Source organism: Canis lupus, chromosome 15, assembly GCF_011100685.1.
Source record: "Canis lupus familiaris isolate Mischka breed German Shepherd chromosome 15, alternate assembly UU_Cfam_GSD_1.0, whole genome shotgun sequence".
NCBI classification, from domain to species: domain Eukaryota; kingdom Metazoa; phylum Chordata; class Mammalia; order Carnivora; family Canidae; genus Canis; species Canis lupus.
This window is the reverse complement of record NC_049236.1, coordinates 53,733,034-53,760,762: the sequence shown is the minus strand read 5'-3', so window position 1 is coordinate 53,760,762 and position 27,729 is coordinate 53,733,034. Positions and strand designations below refer to the sequence as shown.

The 27,729-nt window shown below is 36.1% G+C and overlaps 1 protein-coding gene across 1 annotated transcript in view; it reads left to right on the top strand.

The window, feature by feature from the left end:
• Positions 1-560: 560 nt before the first annotated feature.
• The window catches only part of ASIC5 (acid sensing ion channel subunit family member 5), a 33,096-nt gene continuing 5,927 nt past the window's right edge, over positions 561-27,729 (top strand). Inside the window, exons 1-8 of the mRNA XM_038557614.1 lie at positions 561-939; positions 3,721-4,027; positions 14,312-14,549; positions 16,544-16,669; positions 19,194-19,343; positions 20,753-20,900; positions 22,050-22,106; positions 24,106-24,274. Of these exons, the coding sequence (XP_038413542.1) occupies positions 900-939; positions 3,721-4,027; positions 14,312-14,549; positions 16,544-16,669; positions 19,194-19,343; positions 20,753-20,900; positions 22,050-22,106; positions 24,106-24,274 (1,235 nt within the window). The 5' untranslated portion in view covers positions 561-899. The remainder of the gene's footprint in view (positions 940-3,720; positions 4,028-14,311; positions 14,550-16,543; positions 16,670-19,193; positions 19,344-20,752; positions 20,901-22,049; positions 22,107-24,105; positions 24,275-27,729) is intronic.

Here is a 27,729-nt window from a genome sequence, read left to right as displayed (position 1 = left end):
CATTTGTTGAGAACATCATCCCATGACTTTCATTTTACATCACTTGAAATTTCTTAGTTTGCTTCCATATAACACTAGTCTTAACTTATAGTACTGAGTTTCCAAGGAAATATATGTAAAATGTATCTGACCATGTTAATGGTTAAAACACTATTATGGTAACTAAAAAGACTGGAAGTAGTGAGCCATGCAGTTCCTCAGTTGTGTCAAGAGGTGGTGCCATTTATACACAATTATGCATATTTCTCAGTTTATTATTTAATATAATAAATTCTAATAATTTCTCAAAAATGTTAATAAGAAGAAATAATTGACCTCTGTGCTTTATTAAATTTGTATGCTTCCCGCAATCATTACCTCTTGAGGAAGTTTTATGTTTTATGCTGTCATTTTCATTGATTACTATTTCTGTTTAAAACATCTTCACTTGTTATTAAGAAAGTAACTTCAACCGGGAGAAGACATCTTTATCCCCCAAAATTCAGTTCAACTGCATTTTGATTGAAAGCAGGATAAAGAGAGAGGTAGATAGAAGAGTGAAGGAGACTCTCTTCCAAGCGTATCACATGAGTGTCAACTAGGCTCCTCAGGGGTGATTCTAAAATCACAGATTTGTTGGGATTCTCTCTTTAATTCTGAGAAAACGATTTCCAAATTATATTTTTTCATTTCACTCTATGATGGCTTCTCCTCAGTCCGTAAATACCCATAGCTGTTTCTAGCAGCATTTTTGGTTTGCTGATCATGCTTTATGAGGCAAAACATAGCAACACAAACATTTAAATTACCCCCATGTTTTACGACCTCAACTGCTGTATTTTATATAAAGGCCACAAAATGAATATGGTTATCGATGAAAATCGGATATACCCCAAGGACTCTGCACGCTGAACTTGAGAATGGAGCAGACTGAGAAACCAAAAGCATCTGCTGAGAAAGGTGGGTAAGGAGTCAACTGCTCAGAGCAGTTTCTACGTTCATTCCCACAGGCTAGACATCAGCCAAAGGGAAGGGGGATTATGTTTTTCATTTGGGAAATCTGATTTCCGCTATTACTTGGATATGAGTAGCATAGTTTCTGTTACATAGGAAAGAAGTAATTTGTATGAGGGAGACCAATGAAAATTGTTTTAAAATATTTACTATATGCTAGAATCTATTTTTTGGTTTTATTTTGTTTCTTTTTGTTGTTGTTGTGGTTGTTTTTTGGGGTTATTTCGGTTTGGTTTGGTTTGGGTTTCTATTGATCATGTGCCTACAAGTTTTATTTTTAAAATACAGTAAAAAGTGTTTGATATTCCTCGAAATGCCTCTATGAGGATCAGTATTCAATACAAAGGCCACTTCCAAAAACTGTGTAGTGTTTACTTCGGTCAGGGAAGTAAGACATTTCCCTAGCTTTGCGGGCTCATGTGCCGTTTATTAAGTCAATTTTAACCTTCCTCATGGTAATATTTTACCTTGTTTCTTCACTGTTCGTGTACAATAATAAATTATTTACGAAACTCTTTTAAAACCTTAGCAAATGATTAAGAATATTCCAGTAACACCAAAGCAATTGTCAAGGAGTAGTATTAAACAAGCTGATTTTCAACAAATAAGCCTGAAACTTATTTTTCAAGGTAATACTTGCAAGCGGCAATACTTTTTGGTTTGCCAGTTACTGATTCCTAGATTACTCTTCCCCTTCTAACAGCATTGAGCCCTCTACTAGGAGGGGTGCCAATGCCCAGAAACAGAGTTGTCCCTCTGTAAGAGTCAATTCTTCGTGTTTGTAACTAATGGCTAAGTAATACACGAAAGAGTGTTGCTAAATTTATTTTGCTAGGAAATATTAATAACAATAAACTTTTCTTATATTTTTTTTTGCCCTGGGACTGTGCCAGTTACTTTACATAAACATTACCTAATTTTGTATAAAAACAACAGTATGTGGGACTATTGTAAAAGTTTTGTCTAAACTCAAGCTAATCAGATTAATACAAAATTTCCTGTTTAGTGGATAGTCTATAAAATAATCATAATATAATCTGTGCTTTGCAAATGAAATGGGGTATCTTAGAAAATGTTTTAATAGGTACCTTTTATATATCATAATGGAAGCTCAGCTAATTGGTTGGGACCTATGAAGTATTAAATCATGATTTAATGATAAGCCACACTTGAAACCTTTTAGAAATAAATTAATGCTGATCAGCTGACAGAAATAATACTTCTTGAATTGAAGTAAAAAATATAAAAGTCAATTTTTTAAATTATGAACATTTTTTTAAAGATTTTATTTATTTATTTATTTATTCATGAGAGACACAGAAAGAGAGAGAGAGAGAGAGAGGAGCAGGCTCCATGCAGGGAACCCAATGCGGGACTCGATCCTGGGACTCCAGGACCACACCCCGGGCGGAAGTCAGGCGCCAGACCCCTGAGCCACCCGGGGATCCCAATTCTGAGCATTTTGAGGCCATTAAGAACTAGTTTCTTAAATTAAAATTGTAGACAATGTTAAAAAATATTTTAACCATTTGCCCCGTCACTAGTAAATTAGCAGAATAACAAAAATAGCTAAGACAAATTGAGAACTTATTATGCTTCATATGACATGCCAAGCCATCCCAGGTATTATCTTATTTAAAACTCCCAACAAACTCTTGAGGCAAAAGACTGTTCTCCCACAGAGAAGAGGAACCAAGTATTAGAAAGATTGAGAAACTTGGCACAGTGTCTGAACAATAGCACAGGTTATAAGAGGCAAGACCTAGAATCAGGAGGCTGATATTTCCATTTCAAAGACTGTCTCATCCTCTGAGATGTTTGCAGCCTTCCTTCAGCAAAGAAACTCTCCATGTCTTCTACAGAAAGATAAAAATGAATTAAACCAACAGAAAATTTGGAATATGTTCTACACTGCCAGAAAAAAAAAATAGGGCCACCTTTTACCAGTCCTTATCAATCAATACAAATAAACAAGAGTTGAATGATCACTGGTAGTATTGAAAGAATTAATTCACTGTCTAAAGAGATTGACAATAGACTCCTCACCTGATGGTGCAACTTTAAATATTCCAGACTAGATTAACCAATTGAAGTAAAATAATTGTGTTTCAAAGCCAGCGAAACTCCAGAAGTTCAGTCCCACAATACATTACTGTAGGACTAAAATTAATTGAAGACAAGATTGCTTTTTAGCCCCACTTACGACCCTCAGAAGAATCAGCCTGATTTTGTTCATGACATCTAAGGGACTCTGTGATTCTTCAGTGAGAAATTTAATTAAATTAATTGATTAATTACTTAATTTTTAAGACTTTATTTGAGAAAGAGAGAGCACACGTGCGTGTGGATGAGGGAGGGCAGAGGGAGGGAGAGAATCAAACTCCCTGCTGAAGAGGAAGCCCCACCCAATCCCAAGACCCTGGGATCTTGACCTGAGCTGAAGGCAGACACTTAACCAACTAGCCACTCAGGTGCCCCAAGAAACTGTATTTCAAAAGTAAGAGCCATTTTTTTTTTGAAGATTATGAGTTGCAAGCCACCCATTCTATCAGACCCATGCCATCAACACTTCTACCTCTTGATTCCTAAAGAAATCATTTAACCAAGATGGATTTTGAATATCTATGTATTATGCATAAAAAGGATAACCTGCTTGAACTTCTTTGAGTTATATTTCTCACAGATGGCATTACTTTTGTTTGTTTAATTATTTTGTTAAAACTTAAGGACTCTTGGAAAAGATAAAGCTATGCCTTTTAAAGAAGCCGCTGCCATCTCCCACTGAACGGAAGAAGTTTGACCATGACTTTGCCATCTCTACTTCCTTTCATGGGGTCCACAATATTGTTCACAACCAGAGCAAAATTCGCAAGCTGATCTGGTCGGTGATAGTCTTGGGCTCAGTCTCACTCGTCGTATGGCAGATCTACAGTCGCTTGGTCAACTACTTCACATGGCCCACCACAACATCTATAGAGGTTCAGTACGTGGAAAAGATCGAGTTCCCAGCTGTGACATTTTGTAATTTAAACAGGTAAAAATTCCTGTTTCAGTAGTCATAAGTCTCTATAACTTTGCTAGCATGACTTTATATCACTGAGATAGTTTCACTCTATGATATTGAATGTATATGAAACCATAAAGTTCTTAAATTATACCTAAAATCCTAAATTTAGGAGGGCAAAGAAGCTTATTTGATTTCTTCTTTAATTTTCTTTCTTTCTTTTTTTTCTTTGTTTCTTTGTTTCTTTCTTTCTTTCTTTCTTTCTTTCTTTCTTTCTTTCTTTCTTTCCCCAATTGCTTACTAGACATCACACCAAATCCTGTGCTTCGGTAAATGTAAAGGTCCTGATCCTTGTGTTTAGAGTGTGTTAATTAGCAAAAATGAAAGAAACATAAGCAACCACAATGCAATATGTATGGCGCTTGTGCAGTACAATAAAGTATGCACACGGGATATGCTAGCACAGGGGGCAGGTGACAGTCTATATCTGGTGTCACAGGAGTCAGAGTATCAAGGATAACTAGGCAGTTTCCAGGTGGGAATGAGGAAGAATCTGAAGAGGGAACCACTGTGCAGAAGTAGTTTGGAGACAGGAAACGTTCTGATGTGTCCGTGATGAGACCTTTAATGTAACAGAGGCAGGCCAGCTTCATGGGTGTGTGACCTGTGCAGTCACAGAGGGCTCTGAGCTCAGAAGAGCCTCACCCTTGGTTTAATGCTCTGCTGTTTTTGAGTCTTTAACTACAAGTCCCTCCAGAAAACAGCAATTCAACAACTACCCCAAGTCCTGTAGGAGGGCAGCTATCCCCCACGAGGCCTTCCAGGGAAAACCCTGTATTTGCCCATTGATGAGCCTGAAAGATCACATATAGGATTTATCTGGGGGGTGGCAAGGCTGATTTCCTTAAGGTCTACCACTGATCCACTACTTGATCCTGGACAACTCGCTTAATCTTAGCTCAATTCTTACATGCATAAATTATAATGTATATATATAATATATATGTAATATATATATTAAAACATAGTTGCTGTTATGTTAGATGAGATAACATATACACCATTTTGTCTTGTTCCTGGGGTCTTCCTTGGATAGGTGTTCCATACATATTAGATATTATAGCATGTTTGTGTGACTGTTACATAAGTGTCTAGGTGTGTGTGTGTATCAAGGTCCCAAAAGTAAAAGCAAATCAACCCCACTCCCCAAAGATTTTCTATACTATTGCCCATGTTAAATGGCCTGCATTCTAATATAAGCAAAGGTTGGTTGAAGATATCTTATTAAAATAAAATGTATATACTATTTTGAAAATGGCAGTCTGAGGAACTTCACAGATCTCTTCAGAGAAAACAATCATAACTAGTAAAAAAGCAATCATTGAGGGTTAAAGCTTCAAAATATAAAGAACTCCTACACCTCAATAGCAGACAAGCAAACAAAAATAACTCAATTTAAAAATGTACTAAGGATTTGAAGAGACATGTCTTCAAAGAAGACATACAAATGGGCAACAGGTATATGAAAAACTGTCAAATGTCACTAAACATCAGAGAAATGCAAATGAACACCACAATTAGATATCACTTCACACCTGTCAGGATGGCTATTATTAAAAAAATTAAAAATAAATTAAAAGAGTAATAAGTAAATAATTTAAAACAACAACAAAGATAGCAAGTATTGGTGAGGATGTGAAGAAATTGGAATTTTCATACACTGTAGGTAGGAATGCTCAAGGGAACATGCATTATGGAAAACAGTGCAGGGGCTTCTCAAAAAATTAAAAATAGATTTACCATATAATCCAGCAATTTCACTTCTAAGTGTGTATCCAAAAGAATTTAAAACAAGATCTCAAAGAGATCATCATTGTACTGGGGAAAAACTCCGTATTTGCCCATGGATGAGCCTGAAAGATCGCATGTAGGATTTATCTGGGAGGTGGCGAGGGTGATTTCCTTAAGATCTACCACTGATCCACTACTTGATCATGGACAACCTCATTTAATCTTTAGCTTCAATTCTTGTATGTATAAATTATAATGTCATAATATTATAACATGGTTGCTGTTACGTTAGATGAAATAATATATACACCATTTTGTCTTGTTCCTGGGGTCAACAATTCTGTATTGTACACTTAGATTTGTTTGGAGAGTAGATCTCATGTTAAGTGTTCTTATCACATAAAATCAAATTTTTAAAAAACTGGTAGAAAAAAAGAGAAAATCATTGTATCTACTACCTAATACCTAAATATAATAAAACATACCTAAATACAGTTTTCTAAAGCAACCAATAAAATATCAGGAAATTGTCCTCAGAGAATATAGCAAATGAAGAAACACTAAAAAAAAAAAAAAAAAAAAAAAAAAAAAAAAAAATTCCACTAAATCCCAATAAGAACAGTGTAGAACTTGCTTCACAAACCACTTAGTTCTTCTCTCTTTCTGTCTTAGCATGATAGAAGCTACATTCTAGGTGGGTTTGACCAAAAAGAAGGGCTCTTTCTCCTCCCCCTTTCCAGTAAAGGGCTACATTATGCCCAGGAAATTCAGGCAGCCGACATTCCATCCAATTCAACCTCATAGTGCAAAGGCTAAATTCCAGACTAGAAGAGGTAAAAGATGGGTTCCCTTCCTCTATGTCACCTCCTCTTACAGGGTGGAAGCTCTACCCCAGGCATGGTGGGCTGTAATGCTTAATTACCTTCACCTCAACGTGGAGCTTCCACACTGAGAGAGAGGCATGGTCAGAAGACTAAAACCACTGTCCTGTCCAGAATGCTGCTGGTAAATATTTTGCCCAATGGGAGGGGCAGGCCATAAGAACAAAGAACTCTGACGTTCTCCCTAATGGAACTCTTCTTGTAACAGAGTGTGGTGAAATTCAACTTTTCTTTTAACAGAGTATATGGCTCAAGCCTAAGGACGCCCTCAAAACAGAATCGATTTTGGTGGTAAACGATTAAGTGGAGGTTAGCAGGTTCATGAGACCAACAAGCTAAATTGTAGGCCAGCTAGTTTTTCAGTAAGAATAAAAAACAAGAGGGGCACCTGGGTGGCTCAGTCAGTTAAGCATCTGACTCGGGTTGTGGCTCAGGTCATGACCTCAGGGTTGTGGGATAGAGCCCCATGTGGGAATCTGCTTGCCCTTATTCCTCTGCTCCTCCCTTTGCTCATGCTTTCTCTCACTCTCTCTCTCCATCTATCTCTAAAGTGAATAAATAGTCTTAAAAAAAAAAAAAAAAGAATGCAGAAAAGAGATATACAAGAAGAATTCTCCCAGGGTCAGAAGAACTCTCAAAGACTGGCCTCAAAATTTACTCCTTTAAAGGGGCATGAATTCAATTAAATTAAACTGTGGAGAAATCTATGCCTCACAGTATTATTAAAAACAATGGAGGGCAGCCTGGTGGCTCAGCGGTTTAGCGCCGCCTTCAGCCCGGGGCATGATCCTGGAGGCCCGGGATCGAGTCCCACGTCGGGCTCCCTGCATGGGGCCTGCTTCTCCCTCTGCCTGTCTCTGCCTGTCTCTGCCTGTGTCTCTCTCCCTGTGTCTCTCATGAATAAATAAATAAAATCTTTTAAAATAAATAAATAAAAACAATGGAGATTAAGATAAGGAAAAGACAAGCCACAAAATGAGAGAACTATTTGCAAAAGACATATCTGATAAAGGACAGTTAGCCAAACATAGCGAACTGTTAAAAATAAGAAAACAACTTGATTAAAAAATGAGTCCAAACATCAACAAACACCTCACCAAAAAGAAATGTACAGGTGGCAATGGGGCACATAAAAAGATGCTCCGCTCCATATTATATGTCATCAGAGAAATGTAAATTAATATAACAATGAGATACCACACCACACACGTATTACAATGGCCAAAATCTAAAACAGACCTCAAATCTTGGTGAGACTGTGGAGCTACAGGAACTCCCATTCATTGCTCTCATTATTGAATTTAAAACACAGTATGTTACTGGAGATAAAGAGGTCAGTTTATACTGATAAAAGGGGTGATCTATCAGGAAGATATGATTCAGCATATATAGTTGCATGCTTCAGTACCCTACTTTCGGTAATCAGTAGAACAACTGAGCAGAGGCTCAACAAGAAAACAGAAGCCTGAGCAGACTTGAACAGCCATATAAACCAGAAACTAGACCTAAAGACATCTGTAGACTATTCTATGCTGTAGCAGCAGAATCCATACTCTTCTCAAGTGCACATGAAACATTTTCTAGGCTAGGTCATATGTGAGGCCATAAAATAAGCTTCAATGAATTAAAAAGATTTGAAATCATTCAGAATATGTCCATCAACAATAGAATGAAATTAGAAATCATTAATAGAAAGAAATTCAGGATAGTCACAAATATATGGATATTAAACACCACACACCTAAATAGATAAGTCAAAGAAGAAATAAGATGATATTAGATAATACTCAGAGATAAATGAAAAATAAGGATACAACATAGAAAAACTCATGAGATTCTGGGGCTCCTGGATGGCTCAGTCAGTTGAGGATCTGACTCTTGATTTCAGCTCAGGTCATGATTCCAGGTCATGGGATGGAGCCCTATGTCAGACCCCAAGCTCAATATAGAGTCTACTTGTCCCTCTCCCTCTACTCCTCCCCCTGTTTGTGCTGTCTCTCTTTCTCTCTCCTCAAATAAATAAATAAAATCTTTTTTTTTTAATTTTTAGAAATTTTTTTATTTATTCATGATAGTCACACGGGGGGGCGGGGGGCAGAGACACAGGCAGAGGGAGAAGCAGGCCCCATGCACCGGGAGCCCGACGTGGGATTCGATCCCGGGTCTCCAGGATCGCCCCTGGGCCAAAGGCAGGCGCTAAACTGCTGCGCCACCCAGGGATCCCGAATAAATAAAATCTTAAAAAAAAAATTATGGGATGCTACTGAAACCACACTGCCAGAAAAATTTGAGAGCACCTAATTTAGAAATAAGGAAAAATCTTGGGAAGCCTGGGTGTCTCAGTGGTTGAGCGTCTGCCTTTGGCTCAGGGCATGATCCTGGATTTCTGGGATCAAGTTCCATGTTGGGCTCCCTGCATGGAGCCTGCTTCTCCCTCTGCCTGTGTCTCTGCCTCTCTCTGTGTCTGTCATGAATAACTTAATAAAATCTTAAACAAAGAGAAAGATCTCAGAGAAAATATTTAATACTCTGTGATTTAAGTATTTTCATAACTTTTAGTATAAAAATTTAATTCATTTTACGTAGCTCAAATTGCAAATCAATGATTTAGGCTCTTGTGTTAGATGGTGCTATCTCAAAAAACTGCTAGTGTATTCTAGTTCAGTTAGATACAGGAAATACCCAGACCAAAAACAAAATTCAATATTTTAGAAACTATAATTACTGAATAAGGAAATTCTTAATTGTAAGGGAATTATTCTTTTTTATGTGACAAAGAACTTAGGTGACATCTATACTGTAGAGGTTACAGAATTTTCATCTCCCAAAGTCTAATTTTATAGGTATATAATTTGAATCCCAGTACATGGGCATCTAACCCAATATAGTCCACCAGATTATTGGCAGGTCAGGAAAAAACTGAAGCTGTCTACTGTTTGGTTCTCAAAGCCACTGGTCTTCAAATGTTTTGGTTCTTGGGCCACATAATGGAAACTTGAAAAACTATTTTTCTTGCATATTTTAAATTGGTATCTAATTTTAAACCATAACTGTAAATAAGTTTATTTCTTATTTTAGGAGATTAAAAATGTAAATTTGGGGATCCCTGGGTGGCACAGCGGCTTAGCGCCTGCCTTTGGCCCAGGGCATGATCCTGGAGACCCGGGATCGAATCCCACGTTGGGCTCCCGGTGCATGGAGCCTGCTTCTCCCTCTGCCTGTGTCTCTGCCTCTCTCTCTCTCTCTCTCTGTGTGACTATCATAAATAAATTTAAAAAAAATTTAAAAAAATGTAAATTTTATGAGATAGAGTAGGAGAAGAATCATTGATGATAAGAAAACATATTTTAATTGATTCCATGAAGTTTTAAGAATTTTATTGCGTAAACCACATTGATATAAATCACATAAATAGTTATCTGTGGACTTTATTTTCCCAATAATCTAGAAGTCACACAGAATAACCTAGTTACATTTAAAATAACAAATCATACTGCTTTGTACTACTACAGCTTTTCTCAACTCACAAGATCCCAGCAAGGGCTCAAGCACCTTGTGTCTAACGCCAACCTTCACTTTAATCAGAAATATGTGCATGATAAAGCAAGACAAAATTTAAGGAGCCTTGATAAATTAATTCTTAGAGTCTTTTCTGAAGCAAGATACAATTTAATTGTGCGAATCGGTCTATCAGAAGCCCTGAGTTTGTCACACACCAGTATGCATTATATGCTATGATTTGTGATGGGTGACAGGCAAAAAGTCTTTCATAAATGAGAGAAGAACCATGGTGAATGCAGGCTGTTTTTAAACTTCAGGTGAAAGTTGAAGATCTGGAAATTTATTCCCTTAAAATTGACTGTTCATGAGTACCTTCAGGTCCATGCACATCGTTTGAAGACCAAGCTAAGCTAAACTCATCACCTCCAATTTACATGAGAGAAAATAAGGCTTACCATTGCAATTTTCCAGACCTCTGCAAAAGATGTCTGCTGTTGGATCCTACTGTCTGTAGTCTTGCTAAACTACCTTATCAGCAGGAATGGATACCTGCGGTCAAGAAATTTTGCCAAGGGATCTCAAATTATTAGAAAAGGTTTACTTTTAATCATGGGACTTATGCAGTATATATGACAGCCTAGAGTACATAATTTTTGTACCATTCCCCTCTTTTATACAAAAAAATATATTTTCAGTTACAATTATGAAATTAAATATATGGCAACAATAGCCTATTTGTATTTGTTCTAAAAATGTTTTTAATTAGGCAAATATAACACAAAAATGGGAGGGGGGAGCAATGCATTGATAATTTTTAACATTAATGTATTTTTGAAATAAAAAGAAAAGGTTTGTATTTTGCATCTGTTGCAGTTATGGATAATAATAGCATTGTAGCTTCCAGTTTTTCAGCCTTTTGCAAATTTGCCAATGGTTTCATCAAAATTAACCTTCTTAATATATTCATGTTCAATAGAGCTAGATTTGTAGATACAGTTTAATTCACAGTTGATTGAAAAATACTTATTAATTTTAGTTTTGAAAATTTCTTTCACACTAGGCAAAGATTATACAAAGAAGACAAACTCATCAGGATACACTTGGCAGAGATTTATAAAAATTACACTTCATGATAAATTCCAGGAATTGCAGTACTGCTTATGGTTTTGTTCCTGTGGGATCCATTCTAGAGACTTTCAGATGTTCCTGTGTCAAACATTCTCACTAAACTATCTTCATAAAATTAATCACAGATTTCCCTTATATTTGGTAAAAACTTCTGAAATTTGTTTCCTTCTACTAAATGCAGGAATAAAATAAATAAAAAATAAAAACAGAGATAATGACTGGATGTAGTGAATATGGATACTATTTGAGCAATTGTATTAGAATGAGTAACTCGAGTTCCGTTCCTTTATCATCACAGTAGTCACTGTGCTTTTTTGTTTATTCCAAATCTACTATTTAAATGCAAAAACAATATGAGGTAAGAGATTTTATTTTTTTGTTTTTTGTTTTTTAAGATCCCATTTATTTATTCATGAGAGACGCAGAGAGACAGAGAGAGAGGCACAGGGAGAAGCAGGCTCTCTTTAGGGAGTCTGATGCAGGACTTGATCCCGAAACCTTGGCATCACGCCCTGAGCCAAAGGCAGGTGCTTAACCCCTGAGCCAACCAGGCGTCCCAGTAAGGGATTTTAACTAAAAGATAAAATCATGACTCTTACACAAGTATAAAATGAACACCTGTCAAAGATTTTATTTTAGTAGAGAACTGTGAGATATTAAAATTGGCTCCCAGGAGAATCCAAACAGAAGATATTCTCACCTATTTTTCCTTCCCATAAAATGATCTGCAAAATATACATTTCTTGTTAATACATGGTAGACTTAAATCTGTCTTGGTGGGATTCAATGAGGGCCTGAGTCAGGCATCAACTTGGATGGACATCAGATGAAATGTGTGCATTTGGGTCACAAAACCTGGGGATGTGTAGTTAGAGGCATTAGTACATGCAAGGACAGATTCATTAACCAGCTATTATATTAACTTGTTTAAACAAATCAATGGATTTTTATTCCTGTTTTCTTTTGCCAGCCTCTTACCAGTGTATGTTAAATAAAAGAGCAAGGCAAACTCTAATTATGCAAGATTTCTGAAAGAATAGACTTGGGAAGATTTAGAAATTTGAATTAAAGTCAAAAATACACTCAGATCTAGACGCTTTGGTTTTATGATGAACAATATGTCTCACAATTTTTTTTTACTTCCTTTGTTCCAAATATTGTTAGACCTTATTCATTAAGTTTAGCTCATCTGCCTAACTCACCTTCATGGTCTCAACTATTATTATTATAATTAAAAAACCTTTTTTGAGAATATTTTAAAATGCCCTCCCTTTTACCCTTTTTAGCTATTGTATTTATACCTCTTACATGTGGGAGAATTCCTTCATTTCTTTCCATAGGCGCTTTTGAAAAGAATCCAGTGAACATTGAATCTCAGCCTGGGTAGAAACTTCAAAGTTGCAGGGCTTGGGAGCAGGTCCCTTGTATGTCATCATTCACAGAAACAGAGAGCTGAAGGAAGTTCAGTTAGGCCTAACACTGTGATCCTCCCCCAAATCACTTGCAGATGTGGACTGTTAACTCCCCAAATTTTGACCAAGAGAAGCAAGGTTGTTGGATATACTCCTGTTAGGTATAATACCACCATGGATTTCCTTTTCTCTAAGAAAAGGGAAGTCAAAGGAGGATATGTGTAGGATTCTAGAACCTTAAGGCATCTAGGTTCAAAGCTGGTTATGTAAGATATTGTATTAGGACCTGACCATGAAAACCTCTAAAAGAATGTATGATATTGGTTTGGGTTTGTTTTTTATTTTCCATGTAGGGCATTCTACCTTAACTGAGAAAGGGTTTAATGTGGCTTGTATGAGAAAGCAAAATTATATAAAAGATAATAGAAAGTGAAGAAAGTACTTACTGTAGTTAGGGCAAGTAGATTCCTTCTGCTTTAATTGCCAGGAAAATACTTTGATAATAAAAGAGGCATTAATTTCATGAATATTTACCTAACTCTCACTAAATTCCAAGAACTCTTCTAAATGTTTTAGGAAAAATAACTTAATCCACAAAATAACATTTTGAGGTAAGTTTTTTTTTTTTTTTTTTTTTTTTTTTTTTTTTTAACATACCATGATTTTACAAGGGAGGAAGCTGAGTCACAGTGAGATGAAATTAGCCAAGTCATACCATGAAATGCCCACAACAATCAGGGCTTGATCGGAGAAAAAGAAGCACTGTGAGTGACACAGAGAAAGGACTTTTTTATAAGGATTAAGCCCACTGCATGTAGGGGCTGGGTAAGCTGTCTTTCTGAGTCTCTTGCCTCTATTTCTGGTGCTGGGCTTGAAGTCAGCAAGATCAACAGTCAGAAAGGAACACTGATCTGAAGCAAAGGGAAGAAATACCAACTAGAAGGGTACGGCTCTCTTTTTCACTACCCCTGATCTCGGTGGTGCAGGCGTCTTGCAGGATGAGCTGGCACCTTCTCCAGGTTGCACTCCCATTTGACCCAGGATTTGAAGAAGCTGAAGGAGGCAGGAAGGAGGAGCTACAGTCCTGGCTGTTGGCCCATATCAACAAGTTGAGTCAGGAGATGTACCGCAAATGGGTATGAGGCCCAAGTTCCTACTCTACGATGAACTTGAGATTGTAACTAGATACATCCTATGGAGATGTTGGAAGATAGTTCTGACATAGTCATACGGGTGCAGGGCAAAGCCACAATGAAGAGCTGGGATTTGAACCCAGGAAATCTGGCCCCTGAGTCTCTATTCTTAGCAGCTTCACATTCCTACCTCTCTCTTCATGCGGGGTCTTCAAGATCCATTAGGATGCATCCAGATCAAGGTTTGGAAGTGTTCTAGATAAATGAAACTACATGCACAAATACAAAGCAAATGCAGGAAATGACAAAGACCTCTTAGGAATTCCATTTTGCTTGAACGTATTATGAACGAAGGAGAGCGTAGCAGATAAGCTGGAGAAGCTGATAGGATCGGGATATTTGGTGTCTGTCCTCTAGATAACAGAAATTTTTTGCTATTCTGAATATTGCCTTTATTTTTACTCATAGGTTCCGAACAGAGGCTGCAGCCAAATTTGGTGTTATTTTTTTCTTATGGAATATCGTGTACAAAGTCGTCCATCTTCAGGAAATCAGGTCCAATTACTCTGGCTTTAAAGATGCTACTGATTTTCTTGAAAGTCATCAAAACTTCAGCATTACAGAGTTTGTTAAAAAAAATGGTTTTTACCTCAACAATAGAACTCTGTTGGAATGTAACTTTTTTGGAAAGCCATGTGGTCCACAGGTAACACTTTGATGTTTCTGCAAAGATCATCAACATAAGAAACTACTGCAACTGTACTGTTTCATACTGAGATAAAGTTTACTTTCATAGGGAATCAATCTAAATTTACTCAAAGATTATATTTCATTAGCTCAGCCTTATGACATCAGGGGGCGTGGAATATACATGAGACATATTTCTTTTTCCAAGTGGTTGGATAAGAAAAAATAGAGAACAGAAATTTTGATTACCTTTACTTCAGGACAATCTCAAAAAAAAAAAAATTTAACCCAAGGGAATATTTTAATATTTCCCATTCTTTGATAACATATGCCAAGACAGCATTTTTATTATCATGAAGGAGCCAACATTCAAGGTTTGTTTTTCTTTTTGCTTGGAGGCAGTAGAAAATGAGCAGGTGCTGGCATTTGACTATGTAACTATATATATACACACACTTATATTTCCTTATATATATATTTACTTATATATATATTTACTTATATATATATTTACTTATATACTTATATATTTACTTATATATGTATTTTATTTTATTTATTTATAAATATATTATAAATATATTATAAACTATATATATTTCTCTAATCACTCATAACATCCTGTTTTTATACTTAGTGTAATTTACATTTAAGATAGTGTTGGGTATACCTGGAAACTATTAGCAAAGGGTATGTAGGCACTTCAACACCCTGTTTCTTGTATCAGCAATTCTGTAGCCCGTGTTGTTAGGTGATCCCAAGCAAACTTCACGAATTCATGATTCTGGGACACAATTCCTTATCCTTCTGGTAGCCTTCCTTAGTGCACAGAAAACAGAAAAAAAAAAATGCTTGACAGACCTCTGACAGAGATGAAGCCCTGTTCCAAACTCTTAACTTAGAGAAGTTCTTCTATGTTGCTTGTTATTTACCAACCAACATGTTTATTTTTTGTTTTTTTAAGATTTTATTTATTTATTCATGAAAGGCACAGAGAGACACAGGTAGAGGGAGGAGCAGACTCCCTGCGGGGAGCCTGAAGCCTGCTGTGGGACTCCATCCTGGAACTCCGGGCTCATGCCCTGAGCCAAAGGCAGAAGCTCAACCACTGAGCCCACCGAGGCGTCCCTCAACCAACTTGTCACCAAAAAATTTTGTATTAGACATGTATCAGACGGGAATTTTTCAGTTGCAAATTACAGAAACCCACCTCTGGAAGCTAAAGAGTAAAAAGAATGCATTAGTGTAATGAACAGAGAACTCTTGAGAGTAAGACTGGCTTCAGAAAAGCTTCAACCAAGGATCTTTGACAACCTCATTAACATTCTCTCTCTTGACTCACATTGATTTTTTCCTGTGTGAATTCTCCTCCCAGAGCCATGATGCCTGCTGACAACCCTCGCCTCTTATTATCATAGGTTAACACTCCAGTATCCTTTCAATAATCCCATGCAAAACTGATTAGGTTTACTTAAGACACATGTCAATTCCTAAACCAATCACTGAGGTGAGAGTGGGGTATTCAGATTGACCCAGTTTTTATCTTATGCTCACCTCTGTAGTATCCGCGTTTGGAGGAAAAAGATCACCAAAAAAGCAGAACAATGTGATTGGCTGTCCCAACATGGTGGGGGGGAGGGGGTAAACTCCTCAAGAGAGGATGTGAGAGCCTTCTCCATAGGTAAGAACACGTTTCCATGAATCCTTACTAAACATAAAACAAATAACTTTTTAAAACATTTTCATTTACATAAAAAAGTCTCCATTAGATAATCACAAATTAATTAACAAGTGCATATTACAAAAAAACTATTAATGAACACAATCCAGAATCACTGTTATCTATTCTTCTGATATTTCTGCATTCTCATTAGACAGATGTCTATTTAAAAAACAAAAAAAGAGCAATCTAAACTTCAAAAATGACCAAAATATCTAACTAATTGCATTTAGTTTGGTTCATTTTCTTTTCTTTTCTTTTTTTTTTTTTTTTGGTTCATTTTCATATTGGAGGACTTCGCACATGTATTCACTGAATATGGAAATTGTTTTACTTTTAATCATGGTGAAAATATTCAAGCAAAGGAAAAAGTGAGTGTCTCTGGAAGAGGCTTAAGCTTGCTCTTCAATGTCAATCAGGTACTGAATTTTCTTAAACCTAGTCAGGGGTCAAGACAAACAAGTATGTGCAGATGTTTCAAGAGATTTGACCAAAATATTTCGCCCTATCAAACTGTTCTCACAGTTGGTATTATTTCAGTTTTTGTTAATGTAGTCTGGAGCCCCATAGATGCAAACATTGACTTTACAGATTAAAAACATCAAAATTTAGAGGCATAACCTGGACGTTTTCAACTATACTATTAGCTGTCATTTTTGTGACTCCAGAAATGTTTATGCCACAAAATCATGAAACCAGAGGTTTCCAAATTCCAATGTATGTAGTTGATTTAAAATGACTTTATCTATTTTAAGAATATGTTAGAAAGATTTTTATGTAAAAAAGGCAATATGTTTTAGAGAAGAGTCATACATGCACACTTGACAAGCCATGGAATCTATAGTCTGAAGGATGATTTAAAAAATATTTGTTATATAAAGAATGTTGTATAAATTAATTTTGTTTAAGCCTAGCTTCTGCAAATTTGTACTTGGTCCAAGAAGTCTTAAGTATTAGGCCTGAGAGGCAGATGTCCAGACACCAGAGGAATACAGCAGTTGGCATCTTCAAGGGTACCTGGTATAGCACCCTACCAAGGTTATTTCTCATGTTCTATCTTATACAACTGTTTCTAGTATTATACATTTAGAGATATATGCTTCATTATTTTGGTTTTGTAAATGAAGATTCTGAAATGCTGACAAATTAAGCATCCAAAATCATACAATTAATGCACAGGGGAGAAATAAACCTAGTTACCCCAAATTCCATTGAACTATCCTACCTCCCAATCCAAGTGAATGGGGCTGTTGGCTACTTCCAAAGAATTTTTCTTTAAGGCATGTTTCATAATTTCCTCTTGTACCCCATTCATTACTTTTGCTCAAACACAGTACTGCACAGTGTAATGCATGTATATATATTTGATTTTATATATAAATATATATTTTTTTACTGGAACATATGTTTGATTAATATTTCCAGGTCATTTAAATATTAGTCTTATAGTCTGTTCAAATATTATATCATGAATTTTACAAACTGGAATTTCCCAAATATTTTTAGAATGTAATAAAAACCTGCAAATGCAAAATAATATTCCATAAGTAAATGGCTCTTAAATACTTGTCCAGACTAGCCGGTTGAGTGTTTCTTAAAGAGTCATAACAGACTCAGGAGAAATAGGTTCCTGAGTTACAAATGGAATATTAAGCATGTTTATTAAATGTAATTACATATGCAGTTGACCCATTTGAAGGAAAAATCATCATATTCCCAAGCCCGTTCTTTCCCCTTATTTTCTGAAATTACAACTATAGACAGTCCTCAACTTAACAATGTCTCCATTTACAATGTATCGACTTTACAATGATGTAAAACTGATCTGTATGCAGTCAAAGTCATACTTCAAGTTTTGAATTTGCATCTTTTCTTGGGCCAGTGATATGTGGTATCACACTCTTTCATGATGTTGGGCAGCAGGAGTTCCCAGCCAGCCAGGCAATCACCAGCGTAAATAACTGATACACTTACAATCATACTGCCCCCATACAGCCATTCTGGTTCTCACTTTCAGTTCCATTTTCAATAAATTACATGAGATATTCAACATTTTATTATAAAATATGCTTTGTGTTAGATGATTTTGCCCAAGTGTGTGCTAAAGTGAATGTTCTAAGCATGTTTAAGGTAGGTATCAGATGCATTTTTGATTTATGATATTTTCATCTTACAATGGGTTATCCAGATGCAACCTCCTTGTAATTCAAGGAATATATAACAAAGTTCAGTTTAATTTTTTTCAACTGGCATAGGATTTATAGAAGAGCACTGTTTTTTTTTTTTTTTTAATTTTTATTTATTTATGATAGGCACACAGTGAGAGAGAGAGAGGCAGAGACACAGGCAGAGGGAGAAGCAGGCTCCATGCACCGGGAGCCCGACGTGGGTTTCGATCCCGGGTCTCCAGGATCACGCCCTGGGCCAAAGGCAGGCGCCAAACCGCTGCGCCACCCAGGGATCCCCTAGAAGAGCACTGTTAAAGACATAGTGTAAGTCTTCATCTTAGGGGGAAATGAATTTCAATTTTAAATAAGGCCAGATTTTAATCGCAAGGAGAAGAAAGGAGCCAAATGATTTTCTAAAACAAATGAAGCAAAAAGAACAACCAAGAAAGAAGCAACTAAAAGGCAACAAGGTAAAGAGAGGGCTCCTAGGGAAACAGACCATTAATAGTTATGGCAAGTACTACAGTATTCATCCAAGGCGAAAATAATCTATGGAAACTTTTGACACCTTGAACATGTGATTCAACCATGAAAAGTATGTCTTAGCTGTTTAATTTTCAGTTTTTACATAAAAAGAAATTGAACCGTGATATGAAATATTTGATTTTAAGTCAGTTAAATGCCATCACAAGGTAATAAAACTAAATCTTAAATTTGTGTAGAATTGATATCAATTTGTATTTTGGGAAAATTTTTGTTTGTTTGTTTGTTTCAGGGGGAATTCACTGATGACCCAGCCCTTGGCTTTGTTGATGCTGGAATCATCTTTGTTATCCATTCACCAAAGAAGGTGCCACAGATTGATGGTTTAGGCTTGTCGTCACCTGTGGGAATGCACGCACGGGTAACAATCCGCCAAGTCAAGGTAAATAATATGTGCAAGGTGTAGTGTGAAGGAATCAGGTAGGTTAATAACTGTATATACACAAAAATAATATTTCCACTAGAAACCCCTTTCTGCCATGCCTTTAGAAGACCTATGGAAATTCTATAGTTAGTTGCATATCACATTCTTTCTCATTACTAGGAGGTCCATATGTAGTAAAATCAGTGAATTCACACGTACAATGTAAGTGAAAGCTGGGAAACCTGACAAATTCAAAGTAACTAAATTGCATTAGAAATGGAAAGGGTCAGTAAATACGAAGAGACCCCTAAGTTGTTGAGCCATGCATTTTCCCAATGAGATGTCCTGGGAAGAAGAAAAATAAGTGGGAAGAAGAGGAATCTTAGAATCAGGCATGTCTGGCAGATTTCCATTTGCCAGCCATTTGCCTGCAATCTCCTTAATTAACTTCCTGAAATTCCATCTCCTCCCTCTGATAAAGATAATATCTCTTTTTCCTAGTTATTGTAATAACTATGATGTTTAAGTGAAATAACATAAAGCACTTACCAGGGTGTCTAGATGGCTCAGTTGGTTAAACATCTAACTCTTGATATCAGCCCAAGTCATGATCTCAGGGTCCTGAGATCAAGCGCCATGTTGGGCTCTGCACTCAGCAAGGAGTTTGCTTGGGGTTCTCTCTCTCCCTCTCCCTCTGCCCCTTCCCCTGTGTGGTCTCTCTCAAATGGATAAATAAAATCTTTTTTTTTTAAAAAAAAGATTTTATTTATTTAATAGAGAAAGAGAGAGAAAGATAGCACAAGCAAGAGGAGTGGCAGTGGGAGAGGAAGAAGGAGATTCCCCACTGAGTAGGGAACCCAGTGCAGGGCTCAATTCCAGGACCTCAGGATCATGACCTGAGCCAATCATGCTTAACTGACGTACCCCCCAAGAGACCTCAAATGGATAAATAAAATCATTTTAAAATAAAATAAAAAAAAACACTTCATATTGTCTGGCACATAATAAGTGCTCAATAAAATATTTTTGGTGTTTAATTTTGGTTGCTGTTTTGTGAGTGGACTGATGAATATGTCAACATTATTTCCATAAATTATACTATTTTTTTCTTACATGAGTTAATTTTTAGAGCAGTCTGAATTTATTGATTCACTTTACGTACAGAACATTTAGGATATGTGTTAAAGGCACTGCTATATTTACCTTCAGGGATTTTCAGATTAATAGATTAAGTAACATGGGAAAATGTAGACAAAAAAAGAAAGAAAGAAAGAAAGAAAGAAAGAAAGAAAGAAAGAAAGAAAGAAAGAAAGAAAAAGAACTCTGAGAGAAAAGTAAAAAATGTATATTAGCTTCTCTTCTTGGGATGCAAAGGTGTGGATTGACTCAGATAAACCTCCTGAACTAGGTGTTTATTTTCTCTTAAGACAGTTCATCAAGAACACCCTTGGGGAGAATGCAACCCTAACATCAAGCTACAGAATTTTAGTACTTACAGCACTTCTGGTTGCTTGAAGGAATGCAAAGCTCAGCACATACAAGAACAATGTGGATGCATACCTTATCTGCTTCCTGGTAAATAAAGAATGACAAATTTCCTCTTATTTAATTATTTTTTTAATTAATTGGAATCATGGGAAATAACATCATGAAATTGTTTTCCATTCTTATGAAAGCTATGCCAGAAAGTCATCTACTTGACAAATACAACCTCAACAGACAGATATTAAATCATGGAGTCATAGGAGAGATTTCCGGAGAAGAAAATTGAGCCAGTCTCCAATTCTTATTTTCAGGCTGTAAAATTGGGTGCTTTTCAATATCTCAAACTAATCATCACAATTTTCTCAATTCAAAAGAAAAATTAGATTGTCTATATAAATCTTAGTCAACCCTGAATATTTCATTTTGGGAAATTCTTTTATCTGTGGTCAGAAAAACAACCCCAGGCTCCCTTTGCATACAATTTGAAACATTTCCAGGGCCATGGATATGGGAAGCAGGCACTGACCGAGGCGTGGAGCAGGATGGATAAGAAATAGACTCTGACTTAGGCTCCTCATCTCAACTACACAGTTTCTCCTCTCCATGACCTTAAACTAAACCTCTTTGTAGTTTCTGTATTTAAAATGGGGAGAAGGATCCCTGGGTGGCTCAGCACCTGCCTTTGGCCCAGGGCATGATCCTGGAGTCCTGGGATCGAGTCCCACGTCAGGCTCCCTGCATGGAGCCTGCTTCTCCCTCCTCCTGTGTCTCTGCCTCTCTCTCTCTCTCTCTCTCTCTCATAAATAAACAAATAAATAAATCTTTAAAAAATAAAAAAAACTAAATGGGGAGAATACTGACAGTGTCCTACCTTATAGGATTGTCATAAGGATGAAAGGAGTATGTAAGTGGTTTAAAACATACGTGATACAGAATACATTCTACATAAGCATCGATCATTTTTATTCAGACTTGCCTCATCCCTTTTCTCCAGTAAATTTATAAGGAAATGTAGAGTGCATTAAGGAGATACCAGTTTGGCTCTTTAAATTTTTCCTCCCCATGTATATTTTCTTTAGATATTAGCATGTTTTTATAGGTTTTGTTTTGTTTTGCGAAAGAGCGGATGGATGGATGGATGGATGGATGGATGGACGGATGGATGAAAGGTATTTTCGTCCTTACATCACTTATTTCATAAAATGTAAAGTCTCTATGTTTACACTTATTATTTTTAAGGAAACGGGATAGAGTGTGACCTACAAAAGTTTTACAACTGTGTTTCTCCTACACTTGGTAAGTGATTTAATGTAATTCTTTATTCTCAGAAGTTACATGGCAGTTACATGTTCAGAGTTATACAAGTCATTAAATCATACTATGGCTTAGTCCAGAAATGAAATAGAATAGAGACTGTAAAAGAGGGAGTTTTTTAGTGTTTTTAAAATTAAGAACAAAAAACAATTAAGAACAGTAGCTTTTAGAGACATAGACAGTAAAACAAAACAAAACCCTCTGATTTAAAGATACATCTGAATTAAAGATTTTCTGTGACAAAGTAACAGCAAGAGGGTTTTGATTTTTATTTCTATTTTATTGTGTTTTGAATTTTATATTTTGTATAATCAAAATAGCTTTTTTTTTCTTATTGTGTAAAGCATGCTTCTTGTGACTAGTTCAAACATTTCAGAACAGAGAAGAATCTTGTGGAAATCAGTAGAAGTTGCAACACTCTGAGAATTACTGTCATTATTTAGGTGACCATTCTTTTGTTTATTCATTTCATTATACATATATTATATATAAATGCATATATTAAAAATTATGCAAATGAGATCAAACCATACATGCCGTATTTACTGGGGACAACTTCTTCTTAAGCAACATCTTTTTTGCTTTCATATTGTTTATCTTAACACCCAACCAATGTTAACATAGCATATTTTACCTTTATTTTTTTCCACATATGTGTAGCTTCATATTTATAACACCAAATCATTGGGGTTTTTTTTATTAAAATAGAATAATATTATATACTCTTCTATAAAACTTGTGGAAATTATCTCCCATTGTGGAAATACCTCCAGGAAACCAGGAATAGAATTAAGTTTCTTTTCCATTGTTGTGAAGTATTTCATGGAACGGGTATGGGTAGAAAGGATCTTATATATTTTTTTTTTAGTAGCTTTCAAGCTGCATATGCAGAAGTCAGATTAGTGACCAGTGGGATTAGGAGTTACATTATCAAATTTCTTATCATTCACCTATCCCTGATGGGGGCTAGAGAGAAAGTTTGGAGATACAAATTGTGCATGCAGTTTCTTCAGGGAGTGTTGTAAGATAATGGAATACCCAGACAGGTGTGTGTTCGTGACAGTATGTGCTTGTGAGTGGATGTTTTTGTGTGAGTAGAGGGAAGGAGTGGTGCTTTTAACCAATAAATAAAGCACTAGAGGATGCATGCAAAAGTCATGCCCTGAAGGAGTATCAAATTTAGATTCTGGAAAATAAGCCCAAAGTTGATCATTAATCAGGAGTTCTTGGTGAACAAAGAGTTTCAATGGCAGAACCACAGGGAAATCAGGAACCTGAATATCCACCAAGTGTGAGGAGCAGTGAGATTGGGCACTGGGATGTGCTCCGAAGGAACCCTGGAGAAAGTATCACCTCCTGTTGGGGACTTTTCCAGTACACATTTGCATAGTATATACTTTTGCTGATTGCTCTGCCGAGATCAAGAGAAGACAGAGGACAGAGAACCCTGTGGCTGATTTAGAACTAGGTCCACAGATTCAAGAGAATCTCAACCCCCAGCCACATATCTCACACTGTTAGAATTTGAGATAAACCCAAGGATAAGTTTACTTTAAACCTGAGTCATTGGCTCTCGGGATTATGTTTGAAATTTCTCAAAGCAGCACAACATCACACAAACAACTTTCCATCTTTCTCCTGTCTGAATGAGTACTATTTTATGGAAATAAGTCCAGAGACTTTTTGGAAAGATTTCTGATTTCTAACAATGATCAGAATTCAGTGACTCAATGAATTTAAAAGGTAACAGCTCCTATGTTTCATATTGTCTTCTTTGCTACATTTATATTAAAATATAAATTAAAAAAATAAAATAAAATATAAATAAAATATAAACACCATTTGTTAAGAAAGTAATGATAGAACTCGTTAACCATTTTTTTAGCATTGAAAGTGAAATGATATAGTTTTTAAAAACTCTGTCCTCCTAGCTGTAAAGCAGTCCTCTTCTCTGAGTAGCCTGTCCTGTTTTTCATTTCAGATCTCATTGAATTGAAGGGATTATGTACAATGGGAACACATAATTCTAGCTGCCCTGTTTCTTGTGAAGAAACAGAATATCCTGCTACTATATCTTATTCTACTTTTCCAAGCCAAAATGCTTTGAAATATCTTTCGAAGAAGTTAAATCAAAGTCAGGAATATATCAGGTAATCTTTTCAGTCTTATAAATTATTTGCAATTAAAATGAATATTTTATATACTCAAAACTTTTAAAGGCCAAGAAAACAAAATCCTGATCAGTCCAAGGAGGCAATGGTTTATGCCACTAAATTTTTTTTTAAATTTTTATTTATTTATGATAGCCACACAGAGAGAGAGAGAGGCAGAGACATAGGCAGAGGGAGAAGCAGGCTCCATGCACTGGGAGCCCGATGTGGGATTCGATCCCAGGTCTCCAGGATCGCACCCTGGGCCAAAGGCAGGTGCCAAACTGCTGCGCCACCCAGGGATCCCTGCCACTAAATTAATAATGGAAATTTAGCATGTCTTTCAATCCTTCAATTCAATTGTGTGAAAGGTAAACTGAAGCCTGCTTGAGTAACTTGCTCAATTTGTTGACCAACTGGGGAAAAAGTTCTGGCTAATAGTAGTTGATGCTTTAAAATACAAAAACTACTGACTTGCATAGCAGATAGTTTGAATGTTTTAATAACTATAAGGTTGATGAAGCACAAATTATTATTATCACTTTATAGGCAAGGAAACTGTATCTCAAGTAACTGTCCTGCAAATGTAGTCAGTGGTGCAGAAAGAACTTACGTCCGAGACCAATGGCACTGGGTCCCACATATTTTTCCAGGAAGATATATATACTTCCAAGTTTGACTAACCGAGAATTGTATTAGGTCTCTTTCTGCTACACCATGCTGCCTCTTCAAAATTATGAGTCAAACTTCATAGAGAACTCTTTGTTTTAAACTAAGGGAGCAACCTTAGCACTTTTCTTTGTTTTTTGCTTATATTTTTAAGCTGAGCACCTGAAACAGCAACATCGTACACGGGTGTTTGTACTTTTATGTGATATAAATGAATATGTATTAACTACTTAAAAACTGATTTACTTTTGCACAGCCAGGTATCTAACTTTGAAAGCACATTTTGATTTCACTTTTAGCCTGGTATTCATTGTCATGAAATAAAGTAGTCTCCCCATGTAAATGCCCAGATAGTAAAGTGATCTTTAAAAGTCAGGAAGAAAAAGTACTTTCCTCAAGACAGGGTTGATAGGTATGATTTCAAACACTTAGCAGGTAAAAAGATGAAAGACAAGAACACTTGCAATTATTTCTTTGTTAACACTCTTTATCTGGTACAGATGTCTCTTTGTATTCCATTTTAATATGGGAAAGTGATTTACTCATGGTATTATTTCTGTTATACATAAATATGACTGAGAAGTACCGTTTGTGTGCATTTTGGCTGATAGAGATCTCCTGAATCTCATCATTACGTAATATGCAGAGAACGTAGGCATGATTTTGGAGACAGACTGGCGAATCAGAAAAGAACCCATGTATAAAGGAGATGATCTTAGAGAACATTGGTTTCTTTTCCTCCTAAAACTTAGATTATTATAAACGGCTCTCCCGTAGATCTTATCACATGATTGGCATGTGAGAACCTTACACAGTTGTGAATAGTAGAGGCTAACTATGAGGAATAAGGCAAGTAGCTGACCTGATGCAGCAGGATGCGGAGGTGTTCCAATCATAGATGGAACTGGTGGTTGGAAGTCACACATATAATTAAGAAACTGGTTTGGGCCCAGGTACCAGAAATCAAAGAGTAGTAAATCAAAAAAACAAACACAGTCTGTCATGAGAGCAGATGTGAAATCTTAGCAGCAGTAAGACTTGAGGCAAAGCAACCCCTAACTGAATCATGAAGAGTGTCGGTGTTTTTTCCAGGCACACAAACCAACCTCAGACCAATCCAGGTCAGTCTAGGGCCTCAGTTGCTGAACCATGTTACAAAGATGATAGCAAGCTTAGCTTGACTGAGGCAGGCAGTATGGAAGTGAATATAAGGATGAATTTTGGCTGAATCTTGGCCAATTTAATTTGTAAAACAAGTGAAATTTTTAAATTGTTCTGTTTTGACCTAATAATTTTGCAAGCAAAAATTGCATGAAATTGTTTTATCCCAAACTAATCCATTCCCCTTAATATAGCACTCATACTCAAGTAACTGGAAGTATTTATTGTTTTGTAAATGCAATAAACAATTTTTCCTTGATCTCCTTGGCATTTTAAAATCCAAATATTTTATAATTGTGCCTCTCCTGACACAAACAAATATTCTTGGGCTTAAATCCTAAACAATTTCACTACAACATGAGGCATAGATTCAGTGAAACCTAAATTACTAGGCAAGTCGCCTGCCTGAGAGAAGGTGATTGGAAGTGGTTATGAGGTTTGTGCTTGGGAAATTAAACACTATTATCAGGGTACATGCAGATTAGGAGCACGATGGAGGACAAAAAGATTGCGGTATTACTAAATTACTGGACTTCCAAGACAACTTTATTATTTCCTTCACTTTGGCAACTGTTTTATTATTTGTAAATATGACAGTACCCCCTAATTATCTACTTAAACATAGTACATTCTCCTGTTACCCTGGGTTAAGCCAATAGAGATTAAGTAAACATATTAATGATATATTCTGAATTAAGTGTATTTGGAAGTATTGATTTCTAAAACTGAACAATTAGGAGAGTGATTTACAGCCATGTTCCTAAGATATATTAGAGGACGCCATGTAGTTCTAGGAAACATTGCTAATAGGATTCATTCTGAATGACAACTATTGTTGCCATCTGAAAATCATCAGGTGGTTGGTTTCCACCTCAGTTTATACAGCAGATTACTGTTTAGCCCTTCATTCATTGCTTTCATCTTCAATTTGTTCCTGTATTTTTTTCATTTTACAAATATATAGTGGACACCTATTTTGTGTCAAGATTTGGGGTGTTGTAGGTGTTAAGGGTTCCTCAATGAGCAAAAGACAAAAACCCTGTCTTGTGGCACTTATTTCCATTGTGAAAATGAACAATAAATATGTATAGTCACGTCAGTGCTAAGCGCTGTGGATAGAAAGGAATTGAAAAAGGGGCTGAGGAAGCTAAAGTCAGGGAGGACTGTTCTCAGGGTTGAGGACTGCAATCAAGTCCTAGGAAGCTGATAATAGAAGTCCTGGGAAGTCGAAGACCTAAAGCAGTGGCTCTCAAATGTTTTGATCTCAAGGTCCCTTTGCATTCTTTAAAGTTACTGAAGAGTTTAATGAGTTTTTCTTTATGTGAGTTGTATCAATAGTTGTCACAATAGAAATTTAAACTATGAAAATGTTATATATTCATTTATTTAAAATGACAATAGTAAATGTACTATATGGCAATATAGATAAAAGCTTTTTACAAAGAGTATTTTCTGAAACAAAAAATAATTCAGGAAGAGGAGTGGTATTACTTTAGAATACTGTAAAATTTCTTCAGTTTCTGGCTTAACAAAAGACACCTGGATTCTCATTTTTGCATTTAATCTGTTGATTTATGTTATTGTGGTTAATGAATATAAAGAAAATCTTGGGTCAAACAGATATG